This window comes from Citrus sinensis, chromosome 5, assembly GCF_022201045.2.
Source record: "Citrus sinensis cultivar Valencia sweet orange chromosome 5, DVS_A1.0, whole genome shotgun sequence".
Taxonomy (NCBI): Eukaryota; Viridiplantae; Streptophyta; class Magnoliopsida; order Sapindales; family Rutaceae; genus Citrus; species Citrus sinensis.
In genome coordinates this window covers 31,255,781-31,273,706 of record NC_068560.1, presented here as the reverse complement: position 1 = coordinate 31,273,706, position 17,926 = coordinate 31,255,781, and the positions used below count along the sequence as shown (strand labels likewise).

General features: G+C 31.5%; 1 protein-coding gene across 2 annotated transcripts; it reads left to right on the top strand.

The window, feature by feature from the left end:
* Positions 1–11,325: 11,325 nt before the first annotated feature.
* On the top strand, positions 11,326–17,609 carry LOC102621460 (MADS-box protein JOINTLESS). Of its 2 annotated transcripts, none has more exons than XM_006472408.4 (9): positions 11,326–11,581; positions 11,855–12,039; positions 15,985–16,063; positions 16,191–16,252; positions 16,340–16,439; positions 16,534–16,575; positions 16,688–16,729; positions 16,817–16,974; positions 17,198–17,609. In XM_006472408.4, the coding sequence occupies exons 2-9, from the start codon at positions 11,858–11,860 to the stop codon at positions 17,214–17,216; spliced, it is 684 nt and encodes a 227-aa protein (XP_006472471.2). In that variant the 5' UTR covers positions 11,326–11,581; positions 11,855–11,857; the 3' UTR covers positions 17,217–17,609. The 2 variants fall into 2 exon arrangements, with proteins under 2 accessions (XP_006472471.2, XP_006472470.2); XM_006472407.4 differs by having other exon boundaries at positions 11,328–11,556.
* Positions 17,610–17,926: the final 317 nt, after the last annotated feature.

The following is a 17,926-nucleotide window of genomic DNA, read 5'->3' as shown; positions in this document are numbered from 1 at the left end:
TGGGTTTCTAATTCGAGGAGGGTAGCCCATGAAAGAGTGAAAGAGTGACAGCAATTCGGCTTTTTTTCAAAGAGTGGGCGAGCTTAGTAGCACCCTTATTATTGAAATCCCCTTGAGCTCTCTTTTCTAACTAAACCCCATCGAATAATAAAGGAAAATGTTACTTCTATTAACATATCCACAATTTCCAAAACTAACCTTTCTATGTAAAACCCTGCTCCAACTTTTGTTTCTTTCTTAATATCCACGTATATTTTTCTTCCGCTAAAACCTCACGTAAAAAAAGTCTTCACCATATTGTCTCCTCACAAATAAAAATTTTCACTATAATTTTCATAATTTTAATAGTTGATTTAATTTGTATTGGTTGGATACATGTATGGGGTGGATTTATTTTTCTTGTTTGCAGTTGAAAGTAAAAAGCACTCATTTCAAATTCTTAGTTTAATCATTCTTGTAGCTTGAAAGTAAAAAGTACTTATTTTAATTAAGGATAACATTGTAAATATACGTGTAGGGTTTTATTAGAACAACACAGGGGTGCATATAGTTCCACTCTTTTTGAAAACGTTATGGGCCTCCTTTTTTTACAGTCATTGCCGGCCCATCCTCAACAACGCTTAAAATTGTGACGTGCAACCTACTTTACCGTCACTATAGCCTCCTAAACATGTCAATGGAAATGACAAAAACTGAACGAATTATAACGAGTAAAAGTAAAAAAGATTTATATCGGAGTCTATATTTTTACTTTCCTAAAATTACAACCTATAAGACTATAACTTTAGCCGAGATATTAAGACCCACAGGCCACAGCCATAATTTCTAATTTCATCTAATATAAAGTTTTTGAACCCCATCACCTCTCTGTTGTATGAAAATGGAAGGCTGAAATTTGAGCTCAGACATCAGAAGCAATGAGATTCTCCTTGACCACATTACATTTTCATGGCGAATGTCACTTACTTCCATTACTTTGGGATTGTAAAATGATGCTTAATGCTGCTTTCAAAAAATTAATATATACATCCTATTATTCTAATGGATCATAGCACGCATGCACGTGTGCTGACATGTAGCCAATGAATGATTTAATTGGTTGACAAAAAGTTGAACCAAAAATCACCATAAAAATACCCAATTATTTTGTAAAGCTCCTTCGATGTTTTTTTTTTTTTGAAAGGAAAATAACTTCATTTCAGCTTAAAGAAGAAAACAAGTACAACAAGTAGGGAGGGTATGAACCCAATCAAATAATCGTTTCGAGTTTTTCTAGAGCTAATTTAGCTAAAGAGTGGGCTATTGCATTATAAGATCTATGAGTATATTGGACACAAACTGAGCTAAAGCTCTTCAAAACTCTCTGCACCTCTGAAATGGTCCAGAAGATCTCGGATCTGCAGCCCTGACTATTGTTAATTAACTTAACAACCTCTTGCGCATTTGATTCCACAATCAAAGGCTCTGTACAGGTATTTTCTGCAAGACGAAGCCCCCATTCGATTGCTTCAGCCTCTGCAATAAACACATCACCATAGAACTTAGAAACTTTGACAGCAGCAGCAATCACTTTTTTTTTACCTGTATTTACACTTTTTTTTTCTCTAAAAAAAAAGGGGGGAAAAACTTTGGGCTTAGCAAATTAAATCCACCTGAGGTTTCTCGGTCTCCTCGAATCGAGACGAGAGTACAAGCTCATCAACACTTGGTGCGAGCTACGAGGGTCATGCAAATTTGTTTAATCAATTAATTAATGTCCTTTCATCTTTGTAGGTGAAGGAGAATTTTTTGATTTTCAAGGCCAAATTTGTCTAAACACATGCTCAGTTAACCCGCATTATTGTTCAAACAAAAATTATGATTGCGAAAGAAGTTGCGCAAACAAAGCATCATTTGGCTAATGGACTTATATGGAGTAAAAATTTAAACGGTGATGAATGGTTAATAAATAAATAAATAATTTAAACAAATTAAATCTTACTCATATATTACTATTAAAAAACATATAACGGTGGATTATGGGTGCGTTTGACATTGAAGTTGGGCAGCTATAACTTTGAATAGTTAATAAATAAATAAATTGAAACAAATTAAATTTTACTCATATATTGCCATTAGAAAACATATAACGGTGGATTATGGGTGCGTTTGACATTGAAGTTGGGCAACTATAACTTTGAATTGTTAATAAATAAATAAATAAATTGAAACAAATTAAATTTTACTCATGTATTGCCATTAGAAAACATATAACGGTGGATTATGGGTGCATTTGACATTGAGGTTGGGCAGCTGTAACTTTGAATAGTTAATAAATAAATAAATAAATTGAAACAAATTAAATTTTACTCATATATTGCCATTAGAAAACATATAACTGTGGATTATGGGTGTGTTTGACATTGAGGTTGGGCAGCTGTATCTTAAACACTAGCTGCTGTAACTTATAAGTTATGTTGATATGATTTTTTATTTTTATAATGAAAAATTTATTATATCTTTAATAATTTTATCAAAATTATTATTTAAAATTTATATTTACTATAAATTACTAACTTTTATCTCATAATTACAGTTTTTTTTCGCAGCAACTGTAGCTTAAAAAGCTTCAATACCTCAATTCTAAACACACTCTATATCTGTTACAAGACTTACAAATTGCCACGAGTACAAGACTAAATAGGCTGGCGAAAGGAATTTCTAAGAACATAACAGGTTATGCTGAAATTTTGTTGGCTACCCATATTCATCATTTTTATGATATGGCCCACTAATGTTTATTAATAGGCAAATGCTAAGTTACAATAATTGTAACATACATCTCTCATGTGAACCACACAAATTGTGGGTCCTATAATTTTGTGTGGTTCACATGAGAGATGTATGGTACAATTATTGTAACTTAGAGGCTCCCTTATTAATATTACGTTGCAGACCACCCAAAATTTTAGTTTTGCAACCGCATAACTGCATGAGTAAAAACCCATACTCTCTCTTAATTGTGTGCCACTTATTGAACTATACAATTGCATTTTGAGTCAGTCTACTTTAATTTATAACCATTTATATATTTTACAAGGATAATTTTTTTGTTATCAATTGCAAATTGTTCACTATATTTTTAAAATTTTGTAGTGCTAAAGATAAAATAAAAGTAGGAGCTGATAGATGTAATTAAAAAAAAAAAAAATTTGACCGTTGCAATAAAGTGATAAACAATAGCTGCGAGGTTGCATCTGACTTCATTTTGCATGTAGAAACACAAGCATTCTAAGAAACAAAATCAACTAAAAAAAGGGGATTCTTTTGAGCTTTGATCGTGTGGAGAGAAAAGAAAAAGAAGAAAAAATCTAAATGGGCTTTGGGAAATTTTTGTTCATCTAAATTTGATTCTCACCCTTCGGCAAACCATGGAGGGAACCCATAAAAGAAACAAAGCACGTGGTTATCATATTCATTAGTCCCACCTTTATTTAAAGATAATAGAGTGAGAATTTGTACGGATGTAAAATTCAAGAATCCTTTTTGTGACAAGCACCTTCACCGCACTACAGATTCTTACTATAAACCTTTAATGTAAGTCTTTGGATTGGTTCTGTCAATAACTTCCCCCCGGTGAGTTTATTGCTTCAAGAATAACTTAATTTCAGGCATATTTGTTTACCAATGAGAGTAATTTCGTGCGTGCACTGCATGAAACACCTTATCAAAACTGTAAAAGTTTGTACAAACGAGACTCCTTTTTAGGACCACAGAATAAATTTTGAAAACCAGAAAATTTCTTTATTTAATGAGAATACGGTGGAGTGAAGTTGTTGTTTTTGTTGTTTGCCGTGGTCATTTTGTTGTTGTTATTGTCGATGATGTCGTTGTTGTCGTGGTTGTCGTTTTTTTAAAGAAAAGTAAATCTTTCATTAAAGACGAAAATTGTCAATAATTAATATGTCGTTACAAATAGACAGAAATGCAATATCTAAGATAGTTTAAGACTCGACCCTTGTTGACTATAGAATTTTCTCTTTATAATCAAAATGAAAAGTAGTTTCGCATGATGGGTCTCATGAGGTAATGGAGAATTTTATGGGTCTGACTACTGAACTCAAATTTGTAAGGTAAAATCACTACTACATTGCGCAACAACAACATAGTCACTGGATTTGAACTAAATCCGGTGATATTATTAAAAAAATAAATAAATAAAATCCACGACAAACTCTCGCCTTAGGCCATCCGAAAACCTCGATGCGCCACTGACAAAAAGCCAAAAAAGAGACTTCAACACAGGCGTACGTACACTCTCGATGCGCCATCAATAGTCACTAGAAACACCTCCCGAAGCAGCAGAGATAATTACAAAAAACCAACAAATAAAAAAAACAAAATGAAAGGTATAAGAAAGAAAAAGCTCAGACAAAAACAAGCAATAGGGTAGAAACAATGTCGTGCTACCTGGAAAGGGCGTGAGAGAATCCTTCCCAGGCCAAAAGCTCTTTAACTTAAATCGCTGGCAACGATGGTACGAATTTCAATTAAATAGGTTTTACAAATGACAATAATAGGAAAAAAAAAAAAGAAAAAAGGAAGCGATGGGAAGTTCTGGATGGCTTGAAGTCAGTGAGCGTGTTAAGAGGGGGCGGTTTGTCCTTAAGCATAGCTATTTGATTAGAGAAATAACAAAACAAACGGCAACGATAATGCTTTATCATTCCAATGATCCGATCTACATCGGCAGTATGTGTTGGTTATAAACAAGGACTAAGCAGTAAGTGATAGATTGAAATGGGCAGAGTAGAAACACACAAGGTGGGCGGTGGTTAAAGGGTGTGATTCCTTTTTCCTTTCATTTTCATTAGAAAACCTATTTATCTGAAATCCTTGCCGGCATCACCACTGTATATACGTGACTAGGGTTCGAATCTCAAACCTCTAATGCGATGCAAGTCTAAATTTGGTAAATTTTCCTGTTCACATTAATTTTTTTAAAAAAATTATAATTAAATTAATAAAAACTAAATAAAAGTACACAATATTAAATAAAATTAAAAATGCAAAATGCTGATATCCACGCCGATGAACTGCCAATGATAGTTCAATAGCATCCAGCCACCGGTGGTCATTACATAACACGGTGTTTGGTACGAAAATTTGGTACCAATAGATTAAGGCTACATAATGGTACAACTATTACCGGCAAAAAAGTTTCTATTTGTATACATTCATAGTAAAAAATTTAAAAACTAAAACTCTGACTATAGACCTACGACTAATGAAAATTTCTTTGTTGTAACCTTAGATCATAAGGATTCTAGTAATACTAAAATATAGTTCAAATAACATTAAAATATAATTGCTGGCAGCGCTGCGCAGTGGTTTGTGGTGGCTGGTGATGAAAATTGTTTATTATACTTATAAAAGTTTAAATTTTTAATTGAATATAAAAATAATAAAGTATAAATTAATCTTAAATTATTAGTTTAATATAAATATTAAAATAAAAAGATTATATTATATAATGCAATCTATGGTATGCAAACTATACTATTGCATTACAACTCAATGAAATATAATATATAATACAACCTAATGTAATATAGTTAAGCAATACAATATATTGTGCTAAACAGACCTTAATTGAATTAACACGCACCCGTGATTTCATTCGCACTCCATACATGTTTTTGTGTAATGAAAGCTAGATTAGAATTCTCTGGCTAAAGTTTTATTGTGAAATTTATAGATTTAGTTATTTCTATTTTCAAAAATAAATAAATAAATAAAACGAATTTGTTTAGATGCATGTTCAAACGTATTAATAGTTTGACAAATTTTAGACATGTGATATTTAAATCAATATCAGTATATTGTGTATCTATTGTGTGGCATATAAGTGAATGGTAATTTTAACATCTAATAAGTTGGTCATGCGATACACAGTCACCATCGAAGACTTTCTTCTTCATAAGAAAAATGATGGTCGCGTAATAAGAGAGCTAAACTGCTGTTGCCATGTCAGTGTATACAATCAATATGGGTATTTCTTTTCTTTTCTTTGTCTTTTTTAATATTAATCCGTACAAATTCGGATCTGATTTGGATTTGGTTTCAAGTCCAATAAGATATAATTTATGCAATCCGATAGGATTTTATTTGGATCGATCAGATTTGAGTTAATATGAATTATCCAACCAGATTGCAATATAAAGCAGAAACTAAGAAAATGAAAACTCAATTCTTAAATCAACAAGACACAAAGTAGCTGCGAATCCGGACCACAAACCAGACCCTCGAGAACAAACCACGCCCACGACTTGACTTGATACACAAGATGACCTACGCCGCCGACGACACAAGCCAAACAAACCTAGCCGCGTCTTGATCGACGTCCTCCAAAACCACGACGCCGGAGAGACACAATCAGAAAATCTAACCAAGCTCAGCTTTGAATATAATAATCAATAACAAGAAGAAGAGACCAACAATGATTGATATCACCAGACTCACCACCGACACTATTATAGCAAATTTGGCTCCTTTCCTGCTGCCAGCCCCAGGATCGTTTGCTTATGAAAGGGAATCTTTATACAAAATGAATGCATAGGTAAATGTTTATTTTATAAATTCTCTTTTCTTTTTTTATGGTTTACATTACTTATGTTTCCATTAACTATAAATTTCATGGATTTTTTTGTGAAAATTGTCAAAAAGGTCTTAAAATCCGAATTTAGTCCGAACTTATCCAAATTGTAACTTATTCGAAATATTCATTTGATTCGAATTCGATTTGAACTAATTCAGATAGGATCATATCATATTTGAGGTTAAAATTTGGAATATAATATATTTTTTAATCCGAATTAATCAAAATCCGGTCGGATTCAGAATTTGAAATTGCCCATACCTAATATTATGTATTTCTATTTTTGTGTTGTTAATTATATTTGCTGTTGTATATTTGTTTTGTGCTGCTACAGTGCTCCTCAAGGTTTTTTTGGTGACCTCTTAAATGGTGTCTCTCAAATATCTAGATAAAAAATGAATGCTTGTGTTAAAGTTAATTATAGCATCTGTTATGTTTGGTGCATGGAGGTTTTGATGGATTAAGGTAGAAACTTTTAACGTAGGTTATCCCGTAAACTTTTATACATTGGTAGGGCTATATGCGCTCTAAAGTTAATCTGAACACTCATATTATTATAAAAAAATTTATTACAAAAATACTCATGATGTAAATTATTATTAAGGACACTTTATTAAGAGCATGTGTAATATTATTTCTCGGAATAATATTATTACTCGGAACTTTCAAGAATAAGTTCCTGTGTGACCTCTTCAACAATCTATGACCTATCCAACAATCCTCCATTTTTCAGAACAAACTTTCCTTCTTTGTATTTTGGTTTTTGTCATGTGTAGCAATGTATTTCTAGCCAACAATTTGTCTACACCAGCAACAAAATATATCCTTCACAGTGTGCATGCTAGAGAGCATCAACATCTCCATATCATGGAAGATGTATGCCCTTCCTCGATGACAATTAAAAGACCAAGGAAGAACGCTATCAGCGAAAACAACTAAGTTTGCTCTATGAATTTGTAATAAGACCTCCCTTTAAGCTCTACTAGAAAAACCCTCCCCATTTGAATTGCAATTTGCAAGCAAAAACAATTACATATTATCAATATTACAACATTGTCATCTCCGCAATTAATAGACTACTTTCTGCCATCAACTTGGACACCAGACAATGAATGTTCTGCTCCTATTTTGTTATTTATCATTCTTCACTTATTGGCAAAATTTATCCTATAACCAAACAATTTAATTTTAGTAATAAAAGAGTGTTTAGAGAAATTTTTTTAGTGTGTATAATGTAGAATAAATAAAGATAATTAATTTAAAATGATTAAATGAGGACATTTTTGACATTTTAAAGAGTGTACAAAGTATAATTTTTGTTAACATTAATAGATGAGTGTTCAGAGTAATTTTTAGAGTGCATATAGCCTCACCCTTTATACATATACATAGCAGTTGTTAGTTTCTGTCTCGTGTTTTGTTAGTTCTGTATCATTAGTACTACAAGAATTTCTTTTTTTCTGTTTGATTGAGGTTTTTTTTTTTAACTTACAAGTCAAATTCTTAAAATTTTTCTTTTACCTCATTAGATTTTAGTGTGTAAAGTTGATTTTTCCTCATTCATAATAATTAGAGTTGTGTTTATGTTGTCAAACGTTACCTTAATTAAGGCTTGTAACCTATTGACAACTCATATGTCCAATAACCTCAGCCGCATTCGCATTATTGGGAATCGACTCCCCTTTAATAAAGATTTATTTGGCTCGCTGTTTTAGAGATAAAGTATATTTCCCTCCAATATTAAGTAAGGGTTGTTATTTGATATGTGTCATACTAGAATCATGAAAGAAATTCTCAATTATTATATGGTTGTAAATATTGTACTAAGGCTTAGATGTTAGATATTGCCCTAATGATTGTATTTAAGCATTTATATGATCTTGTACTCTGTAAATACAGGTTTACAACGATATTTTCTTGATTGTTCATGATAGGCATGTTTCATTTTAATAGAAAAATATATATTGCTTTGATATTTTGATAGACGTGACAATGACTTTTCGCGAACACTTTAAGATGTCAAAAGTATGTGAACGGCTGCAAGTCCCTCGCATTCAGAATACATTATTGTTTTCGTTAAATTAAATAATAAAAAACTAAGATATAAATATGTAATCCATATATTAATTCTTTGCCGTTTAAGTAAAATAATTGTAAATATGAAGGTTGGTTCATTTCGATGAACATAAAAAAATTTAATCAATTTTATAACTTTTTTTTGTGTGCCCGGCGCGCCGCCGGGGGGGGGGGGGGGGGGGGGGGGGGGGGGGGGGGAAGAATCACTTACAACTTAGAACTACATGAAAAAAAAAGTACTTGAAGCCCTGTAGTATATCATCTATTGCATGTAAATATTTTTTAAGTCATTAGGCTTTAACAGGCGATTTTCGCTTCCTTTAATCCTCAAACCTAACATACCACAAAGGTTTAATTAATGGATCTTTTCTAACTTGCATGATAAGATATATTGAAATTCATATTTGAAATTAGACGTAACCCAATTTAGTTTTTTTTTATAAGAAATAAATTCATTCAACCAATGAGCTGAATTAAGTACAAAATTTCAACCCATTTTAGTTTATAAATTTAGGGTGTGCGTGAGCATTGAGCCTTAGCAAGTCCATTGCTACAAAGTTTGTATTAAAATAATTTAAAAAATAATAATAATAATAATAAAGGCGTCGACGTCTCTAATATTTATTCCAATATATAGATGCTCAATATTTTGAGTTAAGATATGTCATAAATTCTCTTTCAATGTATGTTGTCGCTGTGAACACCATTTGTGCACTTCTTGATTTGCTCTTTTTGTGAAATCAACATCACTATTGTATAAATCTCAGAAATAAAATCGAATAGCTAGTTTGATATCATAACGTACATTGAGCGAATACAAAAGTTATACATATAATGTAAAAGTTTATCTCCAACAATAAAATAGTTTTCATGACAAAAAAAATTAGGGTTCAACGTTTAGTTCAGTTTGAATCAAACCAAATCGATATTTTAGTTCAGTAAAACCTAAATAGTTCACAAATCTATAAAATCAATTGGTTTTGTTTGGTTTGCTTTTAAACCAAAACAAATCGAAAAACGAAATGGTGTGGAGAGAAAAATTAAAATAAAATATTAGAATTAAAAATAGATTGATTATTATTGTGATAGTATAAACTTTAAGATTTCCTTTTTTAATATGTGATTTTGCGTTGTTGCTTTCTTGTTTTATTTATCATTGTTGATTTGTAATTTGCAGTGGATTTTTAAAACTATGTATGTTTATTTTGTATTTGACTTTATTCTGTTGATTGATTTGATTTGATTTAGATTTATGAAGTCAAGATTGTTACTGTATAAACAGTATATCACTGTTATGTTGTTATTAGTAAACATACGGAGTAAAAAAACTTGAATAAAAAAATAAAATAAAATCAAATCGAACTTAACTGAACTGAACTGAACTAAATTAATTTTGTTCGGTTTGGTTTGATTCTACTATTTAATTCACAAAATATGAACCAATTAATTTTGGTTTGAATTTGATTATAGATAGGCTAGAACTTAGGGGTGGGCAAATTCGGTTTGGATCGGTTTGAGACATATTCTCAAACCGATCCAAACTTATCGGTTTGAAATATTTTTAAATCGATATCAATTTAAAATTTTTTCAAACCGAACCAATCCAAACTGACTGGATCGGTTTGGATCCTCGGTTTGAGCTTATTAGCTAAAATCTTACTTCTTTTATATTATTTTACCTAAATTATTTGTTATTTTTTGTGTCCGTAATCTAAATTAATACCTCTTTTATATTATTCATATCTACTTTGATATTTGCATAACAATTCAAAGATACATCCATACAAGTTTACAGCATAATACATCTTAATAAAGAAGTTCTTAACATGTTTATTCAAAATAAACTCACAAAATTAAAATAAACTTGAACAACATTTGACAATTAAAATATTGTGTATCTTGTCCGTCAAAATTTATGGCCCAATTACTTTTGATTTGTCAAAATCTGCATAAAATGATAAATATAATTAGTTAGATTACTTAACTTAGAATATTATATAATTATATAATATGTCTGAATTGGATCCAAACCGAATGATGTCAGTTTACAATCTAATAAACTGAAATTAATTTTTTTACTAATGAAACCGATCTAAACCGTCGATTTGAATCGGTTCGGTTAAAATATGCCACCCCTACTAAAACCAAACCAAATGGGACATCGTACCCAGTCTTAGAAAAAATGTTGTGGCCGCACTGTGCAACTGACGCAGCTCAGAAGGACTCCACAAATAGACTAATGAAAAAAAATTAAAAAGAAGTAGAGAAAAATGTCCCATGGTAATGGACTAATGGTTAAAGTACTAAAATGGACGGTATTGACCACGCGGCTGAGTCTGAAAGAAGAAGGTACAAGTCATTATTGCCATATGCAAAATTAGCAGGATATCTGAACATGTGCTGGTGCGCGGCAGAGTTAGGCATTAGCTATAGCCCGTGGCCTATGGCCCAGATTGTACGGAAAGCGATCGTCCACAAAAAAACAACTTTAAAAAAATATTTTATTAAAGTACTTTTTTTTAAAAAAATATTAAGCTTCTAATTCCTGTTCCTCGTCTCCATCACACTTTTTCTTTCTATTTTGTTTAGTTGGAATAATATTACTCAGTATAAGCACTAATAAACAGCATCATTTTAATATATATAAAAGGAAAAAACAGTATTGAAGATAGCAAAATAAAGAAAAAGAAATTGAAGATACTGTTTTGCTATAAAAGGGAAGGCAACCTTTCCTTTCTCGAACACACAATCCAAGTCTGTCTCTCCGTCTCTATTTCTTCTCACTTTCTGTAATTGGTGGCTTTAGGTTACTGTGATCAGTCCTGAACCAGGCCTCCTATTAGGTAAATACCATATATACATATATAGGTAAAAAAAATACACAAATCCCTATCCTGAAAGATCTTTCATTCTTTTTGCAGTTTTGTAATTTGTTTGCATGTTCATGAGTTTTCTATTGGTGGGTTTTTTTTTTTTTAAAAAAAAAAATTTGGCATTTTTTTCTGGGTTCTTTCACTTGGATCTGAACTGGGTCTGTCTCTTTCATTCTCTCACTAGGGTTTCTGCTTATTATATATTATTTTTATTATTATTATTATGAATTATCGGCATTTTGTTCATGAAACTTAATTAATAATATAGATTATGGCGAGAGAGAAGATCAAGATCAGGAAGATTGATAACATAACAGCGAGACAAGTGACTTTCTCAAAGAGAAGACGAGGCCTTTTCAAGAAAGCAGAAGAGCTTTCTGTTCTTTGTGATGCTGAGGTTGGAGTCATCATTTTCTCTGCTACTGGCAAGCTCTTTGAGTCCTCCAGCTCCAGGTTTTTTTTATTTTATTTTTTAATTTCAAGCCCAGCCCTTGTTTATATACCTTAGCTTTTCTTGAGTGTGTGTGTGTATTTTCAAGTTTCATTACTCTTTGGTTTCACAAAAGCTCCAATATTACCAGCTTTTCAGAGAGTAAAATGAAAGTCAAGAAGGCTTATTAATTAGTAAATATGAATAAATATTTATTATTCTGGTCATTTGTTTATTTGTTCGAAATGAATAATTCTGATGAACAGTGAAAGATCTTCCAATATTTAACGAGATAATTACAGTCCATAATGCGACGTTTGAAAATTTCTCAATTCGTTTTTCAAAAAAGTCTGCAAAAAGTTAACCAAATGCATTCTACTATAAACACATATAAGTTAATGATCGGTGTCATGTGAACTTTTATAAGAATAGTTTAAAACCCTCAGATTTCATTGATGTTAAATTCTAAATAATGTGTTTATTTATATGTGTATGTTACATTAATGAGTTAACTTTTGGATGTTCAGTTTGTAAAACCTCTAAGAATGATATGAAAAGTCTTAAGGTTTAAACCACTAGGGTTGGAAGGAGATTGGTTTATTTAATATTTTATAAAATTTTATTTGTGTTAATTAACGCAGAGTTACGAATACTTTCTTCAATTGAATGCTCGGAGGCTAATATTTCTGACAGTTATATTGTTATTTCATGACTTGTCATAGATAAAAAAGAGTCAAAGTACAAATTATGATATAGTGAGAAAATGAGAGCTGATTTTAACTTTGGGATTAGTTTTTTTTTATAACTTGACAAAATATCTCAGTTTACTTGGAAAATTCCAGGGGCCTGCGTAACAGGAAGCTATCATTTATGATTACTTTAAACATTTAATTGCACAGTCCATGATTAATTATGTAGCTTAAGTTGAGGTCGGTACACTTTAATCAAGGGAAGAACCTTTGCAATCATAGTAAGACAAAGATACTACTGATTTACTTGTTGGTTCATGGTTGATTTTTCTTGTTGTGTGGAGTTAATTCCTTTGAACTTGTCATGTTCATCTCAATTAATATGGCCTATCTTTTTTTTTTAATCATTAACGATGAAGCTTCATTAATTAAATAGTAAGATAGCATAATGGATTATTTAAAATTGGAAATTTATTGCCCAACTGTTGTTCCATGTTATCTTGAAGTTTTTCATTTTGAAAAAATTATAGGGGCCTGAGTAGTACCAATATGCATATAAACTAACTGCACTTGGCTTTGTTCTCTTTAAGATTAAATGTTGCAGGTTTATATCTGAGTCTGTAATATAGATAGTGCTTTGAAGAGTGAAAACATAAGTGAAAATTGTTATATTCTTGAGTATTATCAAGTATAAAAAATGGGATATGAAACTTGTATAGTAACTAATATGGCATTTGATGTGTTCATTAGTGATGAATGATAATCATTACCTAATTAATGAAAGTTAATAACATCTACTTTAATATAAGATATGATAATCATCGATTATGTTAGTATACGCACTTGAATATAAATTTTGTATCCTAACTTTATATGTGTTGCATGCATACTCCCATTATTGGTTATTCTTGTAATGCTATGATCATATTTCATAAATGTCAATTGTTATTGTTTTATATATTATTCCTTTTTTTTTTAACTTAAGTACTTGGTTGAGTAGCTTTCAAGTAGTTTTATATAGTTGATCACATTGATTTGAATCTTGGAGTATGTAGATAGTTAAAATTTAATTTAGACTTTGCTCGTAGCTCTACTTTCTTTTGTGAAAAGATATTAAATTGGTTTTTTCGGTTATACCAGAGATTTGATTTTTGACAGCTAAAATGTAGGAGTTAGGTTTATATTTTTTTAATTTGAGTTTTCGACCACTAAAATGGAGGAGTTTGGTTTATATTTATGAACTCCCAATTTTTTTTTTTTCAAAAAGAATCTATTTTGGTATACAATTATGTAATATTTTAAAGAAGAAATTTTAGAAACCAAAGAACACACGATGGGATGATTTTGGAAACTCAGTTTCCATGAAAGGACATTTTAGTTGTTAGGTGATCCAATTTGAGAGTGTGCAGATGTATTCATGATTTCCTACTGCTGTTATATATGATAGTGAGTTCCAAAAACAAATGTGTTATTTATTTGAAATAAGATAATCCTGCATACAGTGTGCTTAAAGAGCCTCTTGCCTTGTTATTGTTTAGGAGCCAGTCTAACTATCTAAATAATCTTTATTCTAAGGAGACTGCCAGGAAGTGGATTTTGAACTTGCTTGAAATTTGTCAACAATTGTCTATTGATGAAAGGCTTTGTTAACAAGTCATTGGTGTCTAGCTTGAAGGATCACATCTTCAAGTATAGAGTTTATTTTTTTTAAACCGAGTTTATTATTCCTTGATGACACTGGTAACATTTTCTCTACATTTGAGAAGCATGTATACTTCTTAGGGGGTCTGAACTCCCATGCTTAAAAACATATTTTGTCAGTCATTCACTTAGTCGTGTCATAAGCAGTACACCATTTGTTCATTCAAGTTGGAATTAATTCAAGATTGTTTATACCTTTCTCTTATCTCTTAAGAATATTTTGAAGGAGTCTTGGCATATGTAATGCGGTACGTAAAATCTTTATAATAATTTTGATAGCCTCCAAAAGATCTTGGTAGGTTGACAACTTGTGCTTCCAAAGCAAAAATGTAATACTGAAGTGTTAGTAAATACCTTAGCTTTACTTTAGAATTTAATCAAATTTTACTTATCAAATCTGATTTTACCTTACTATTTTATTAAAAGGAAATTACAAACATTCTAGAGCGTGTGGCAGCATATATGTGGACTATTTTTTTTAATGTTGGACTCTGTGCAATCCACCATGCTCTACTGCTGTTGCTCCCACGCTATGAAACTTTGATGTGGTACTTGCTATGATATTATAAAGATGAATGTTATCAAAGGTGAACAAAAATTAGTGTTTCTGTTATATTATTTAATTGATTAAATTTTTTGGAGTGATACAAAGGATTTTAGGTTCAAATCCTTCTGCACAAATGTAGGAAAGAAATCATGTTTCTGCTAATGCAACACTAAAATAAATAAATAAATAAATAATAAAGATAGTATAAAGAGGAATGCTATAAAAGGTGAACAAAAAATAGTGTATATGTTATATTATTCAACGGATTAAATTTTTTTGAGTGATACAAAAGATTTTAGGTTCAAACTCTTCTGCACAAAGGTAGGTAGGAAATCATGTTTCTTCTAATGCTATGCCAAAAAATAAATAAATAAACAAAGATACTATAAAGAGGAATGCTATCAAAGGTGAACAAAAATAGTGTTTATGTTATATTATTTAATTGATTAAATCTCTTGGGAGTGATATAAAAGATTTTAGGTTCAAACCCATCGGCACAAAGGTAGGAAGGAATTTAAATCTTGTTTCTGCTTATGCGACACTTAAAATGAAAAATGGAATTAGTAAAAAAAAAAAAAAGAATTCATTCTGTCATGATTTGGAAATTTATTTTTCTATTAAAGGGTCTCTTCCTTGATTCCTAGTACTGCCACATACAAAGAAGATAAGCACACATACTTAGCCTTTTGCCTTGTTGTCGCTGTTAATTAGTCAGTTTACAAGCTGAACATGTATATTGAGTGTAGAATGGATGATTTACTTGGATGCTATTTCTATTCTATGTAAAGTGTTAGATAATAGTTTTAAAATTAAAAATTTCCTTAATTTATATTGGTATAAATAGGATTTCTTAAGTAATTATATTGGTATAAATAGGATTTCTTAAGTAATCTTACTATCTTTAGTTTTCCTCTAACATCACCTGCTAATCTATACTTTATAGTACTGCTTGATGCATTTATCTGAAACTCGGCTGGAAGTTTTGATCACTTCATGTCTAACAGTGTCGGTATATGTAATGTGTTGTGAAGCATGAAGGACATAATTGCAAGGTACAACATGCATTCAAGTAACATCAGCAAATTGAATCATCCATCTCTTGAACTGCAGGTACATAATTTGGCTTGCGCAGATTTGCATCATCATCTTCATTTTGTGATCATGTACTTTGTGTTTGCCTAATTTTCAAGCTTGAAAAATAAAAATTACACTTGCAATGTACCATTCTTCATTATAGTTGGAGAATAGCAAGTATCTCAGTTTGAGCAGGGAAATTGCTGATAAGAGCCGTCAACTAAGGTATTTTATATTTTGGCTCTCTCATAAGTTATCTCAGATTAAACTCATTATATATATACATGTACACCGTCCAATATTAACCAACAGGCAGATGAGAGGAGAGGATCTTCATGGATTGACTATTGAGGAACTCCAGCACCTTGAAACAATGCTTGAACAGGGACTTAGCCGTGTGCTCCAGACAAAGGTTTCTATTAGTTGCTTTCTTTGTGAAGCATGCGTGCATTGCTAGCTAGGCTTTGGTAAAGTAACTAAAAAAAAGTACTTACTTTTTCTTTCAGGGTGACCGGATTATGAATGAGATCTCTACACTTGAAAGGAAGGTCAGAAACCTAATAGCAGTTTCTTTATTTGAGGAAAAAAAGACAAAATTCATGTTATCAAGTTCCTATAGTTGAAGACTTCTCAAATTTACTATTTGGTAATAATATATAGGGAGCTAAGCTGCTGGAGGAGAACAAGAATCTAAAGCAGAAGGTAAGATTATTTGATTTGTGGAACCACCATCTAGGGTTCCCATAATTTTGAAAAATGGCAACGGATGGAGATTCTTGGAATTTGCAGGTGGCCTCCTCGTGCAAGGGAAAAAGAGTTGTTTTAGTGGATTCAGATATTGCTATCCAAGAAGAAGGCATGTCATCAGAATCTGTAAACAACGTCTGCAGCTGCAGCAGTGGCCCTCCTCCTGAGGATGATAGTTCTGATACTTCTCTCAAATTAGGGTGAGTTTTATTAATTAGCAGTCGACAATTTGCATGCATGTTCATGTTCAAGTTATATTAATCACATATATATTCTTGCTTTAAATTATTTGATGCTTATGCATGGTGGAAAATCGTTTGCTTTTTATTCCTCGAGCAATTCAAAAGTCAAATAAGCATAAGCATGACAATTCCTAATCTACTCTATACATATATATAAGCTTTTGCTTCAACTGTTTTGCAGGCTTCCCTACTCCAGCTGAACTGGGGGCAGACAATCAAATAAAGAGGATTAATTCCACAGTGAATAAAGTCGTAACCCTGCCATATTTTTTAGATGCTGTTGTGTTTATGGAATTGTCAAAGCGGAACATATCCAAGAAGAGACTTGTTCTGGATTCTCGCCGATCCGATTATCGTTGGCTTGGTGTCACTGCTATTTGTGATTGTACTGTACTGTATATGTTTGCATTAATTGTGGACATCTACAAGATAGCTATTTTTTGGTTTTTACTTTTATTTGTCTTTTCCAATTGTGTAAGCACTTCTGGATAATTGCCGACATATTTAAGCTTGTGGGCTGGAAGAATGATCACCAAACTAAAAGGATATTAATTTGTAAACCAAAATCGCTCCTGTATTTTTTCACTGTTCAATCATGCAGTCTCCCTCACTTGATTTTACGGGTTTGAAATTTTTTCTGCCTGTTCATGTGATCAGCCGTGGGCTGCAACGAAGCTTAACCAGGAAGCTTTCCTATTGTGTACTCAAATGACGGAAGGTATTAATTTGGGTAAGGCGAAGCTACTTGAAGCTAATAGACACGAAACACCATAATCATAAAACTTGCTCTTGCGCAATCAAGAGATTCGAGACGACTGCATGTGTATTTTATATGCGCTTTTGAAAAAAAAAAAAAACACTTTCTACTTTAGAAATAGCTCTCGGAGTATGGCTCAATGATGCATAGCAA

Coding starts and splice junctions, on each gene's coding strand:
- LOC102621460 (XM_006472408.4), top strand. CDS start 11,858: ATGGCGAGAGAGAAGATCAAGATCAGGAAGATTGATAACATAACAGCG. Junction 12,040..15,984: donor TTTGAGTCCTCCAGCTCCAG/GTTTTTTTTATT, acceptor TGTGTTGTGAAG/CATGAAGGACATAATTGCAA. Junction 16,730..16,816: donor ACAAGAATCTAAAGCAGAAG/GTAAGATTATTT, acceptor TGGAATTTGCAG/GTGGCCTCCTCGTGCAAGGG.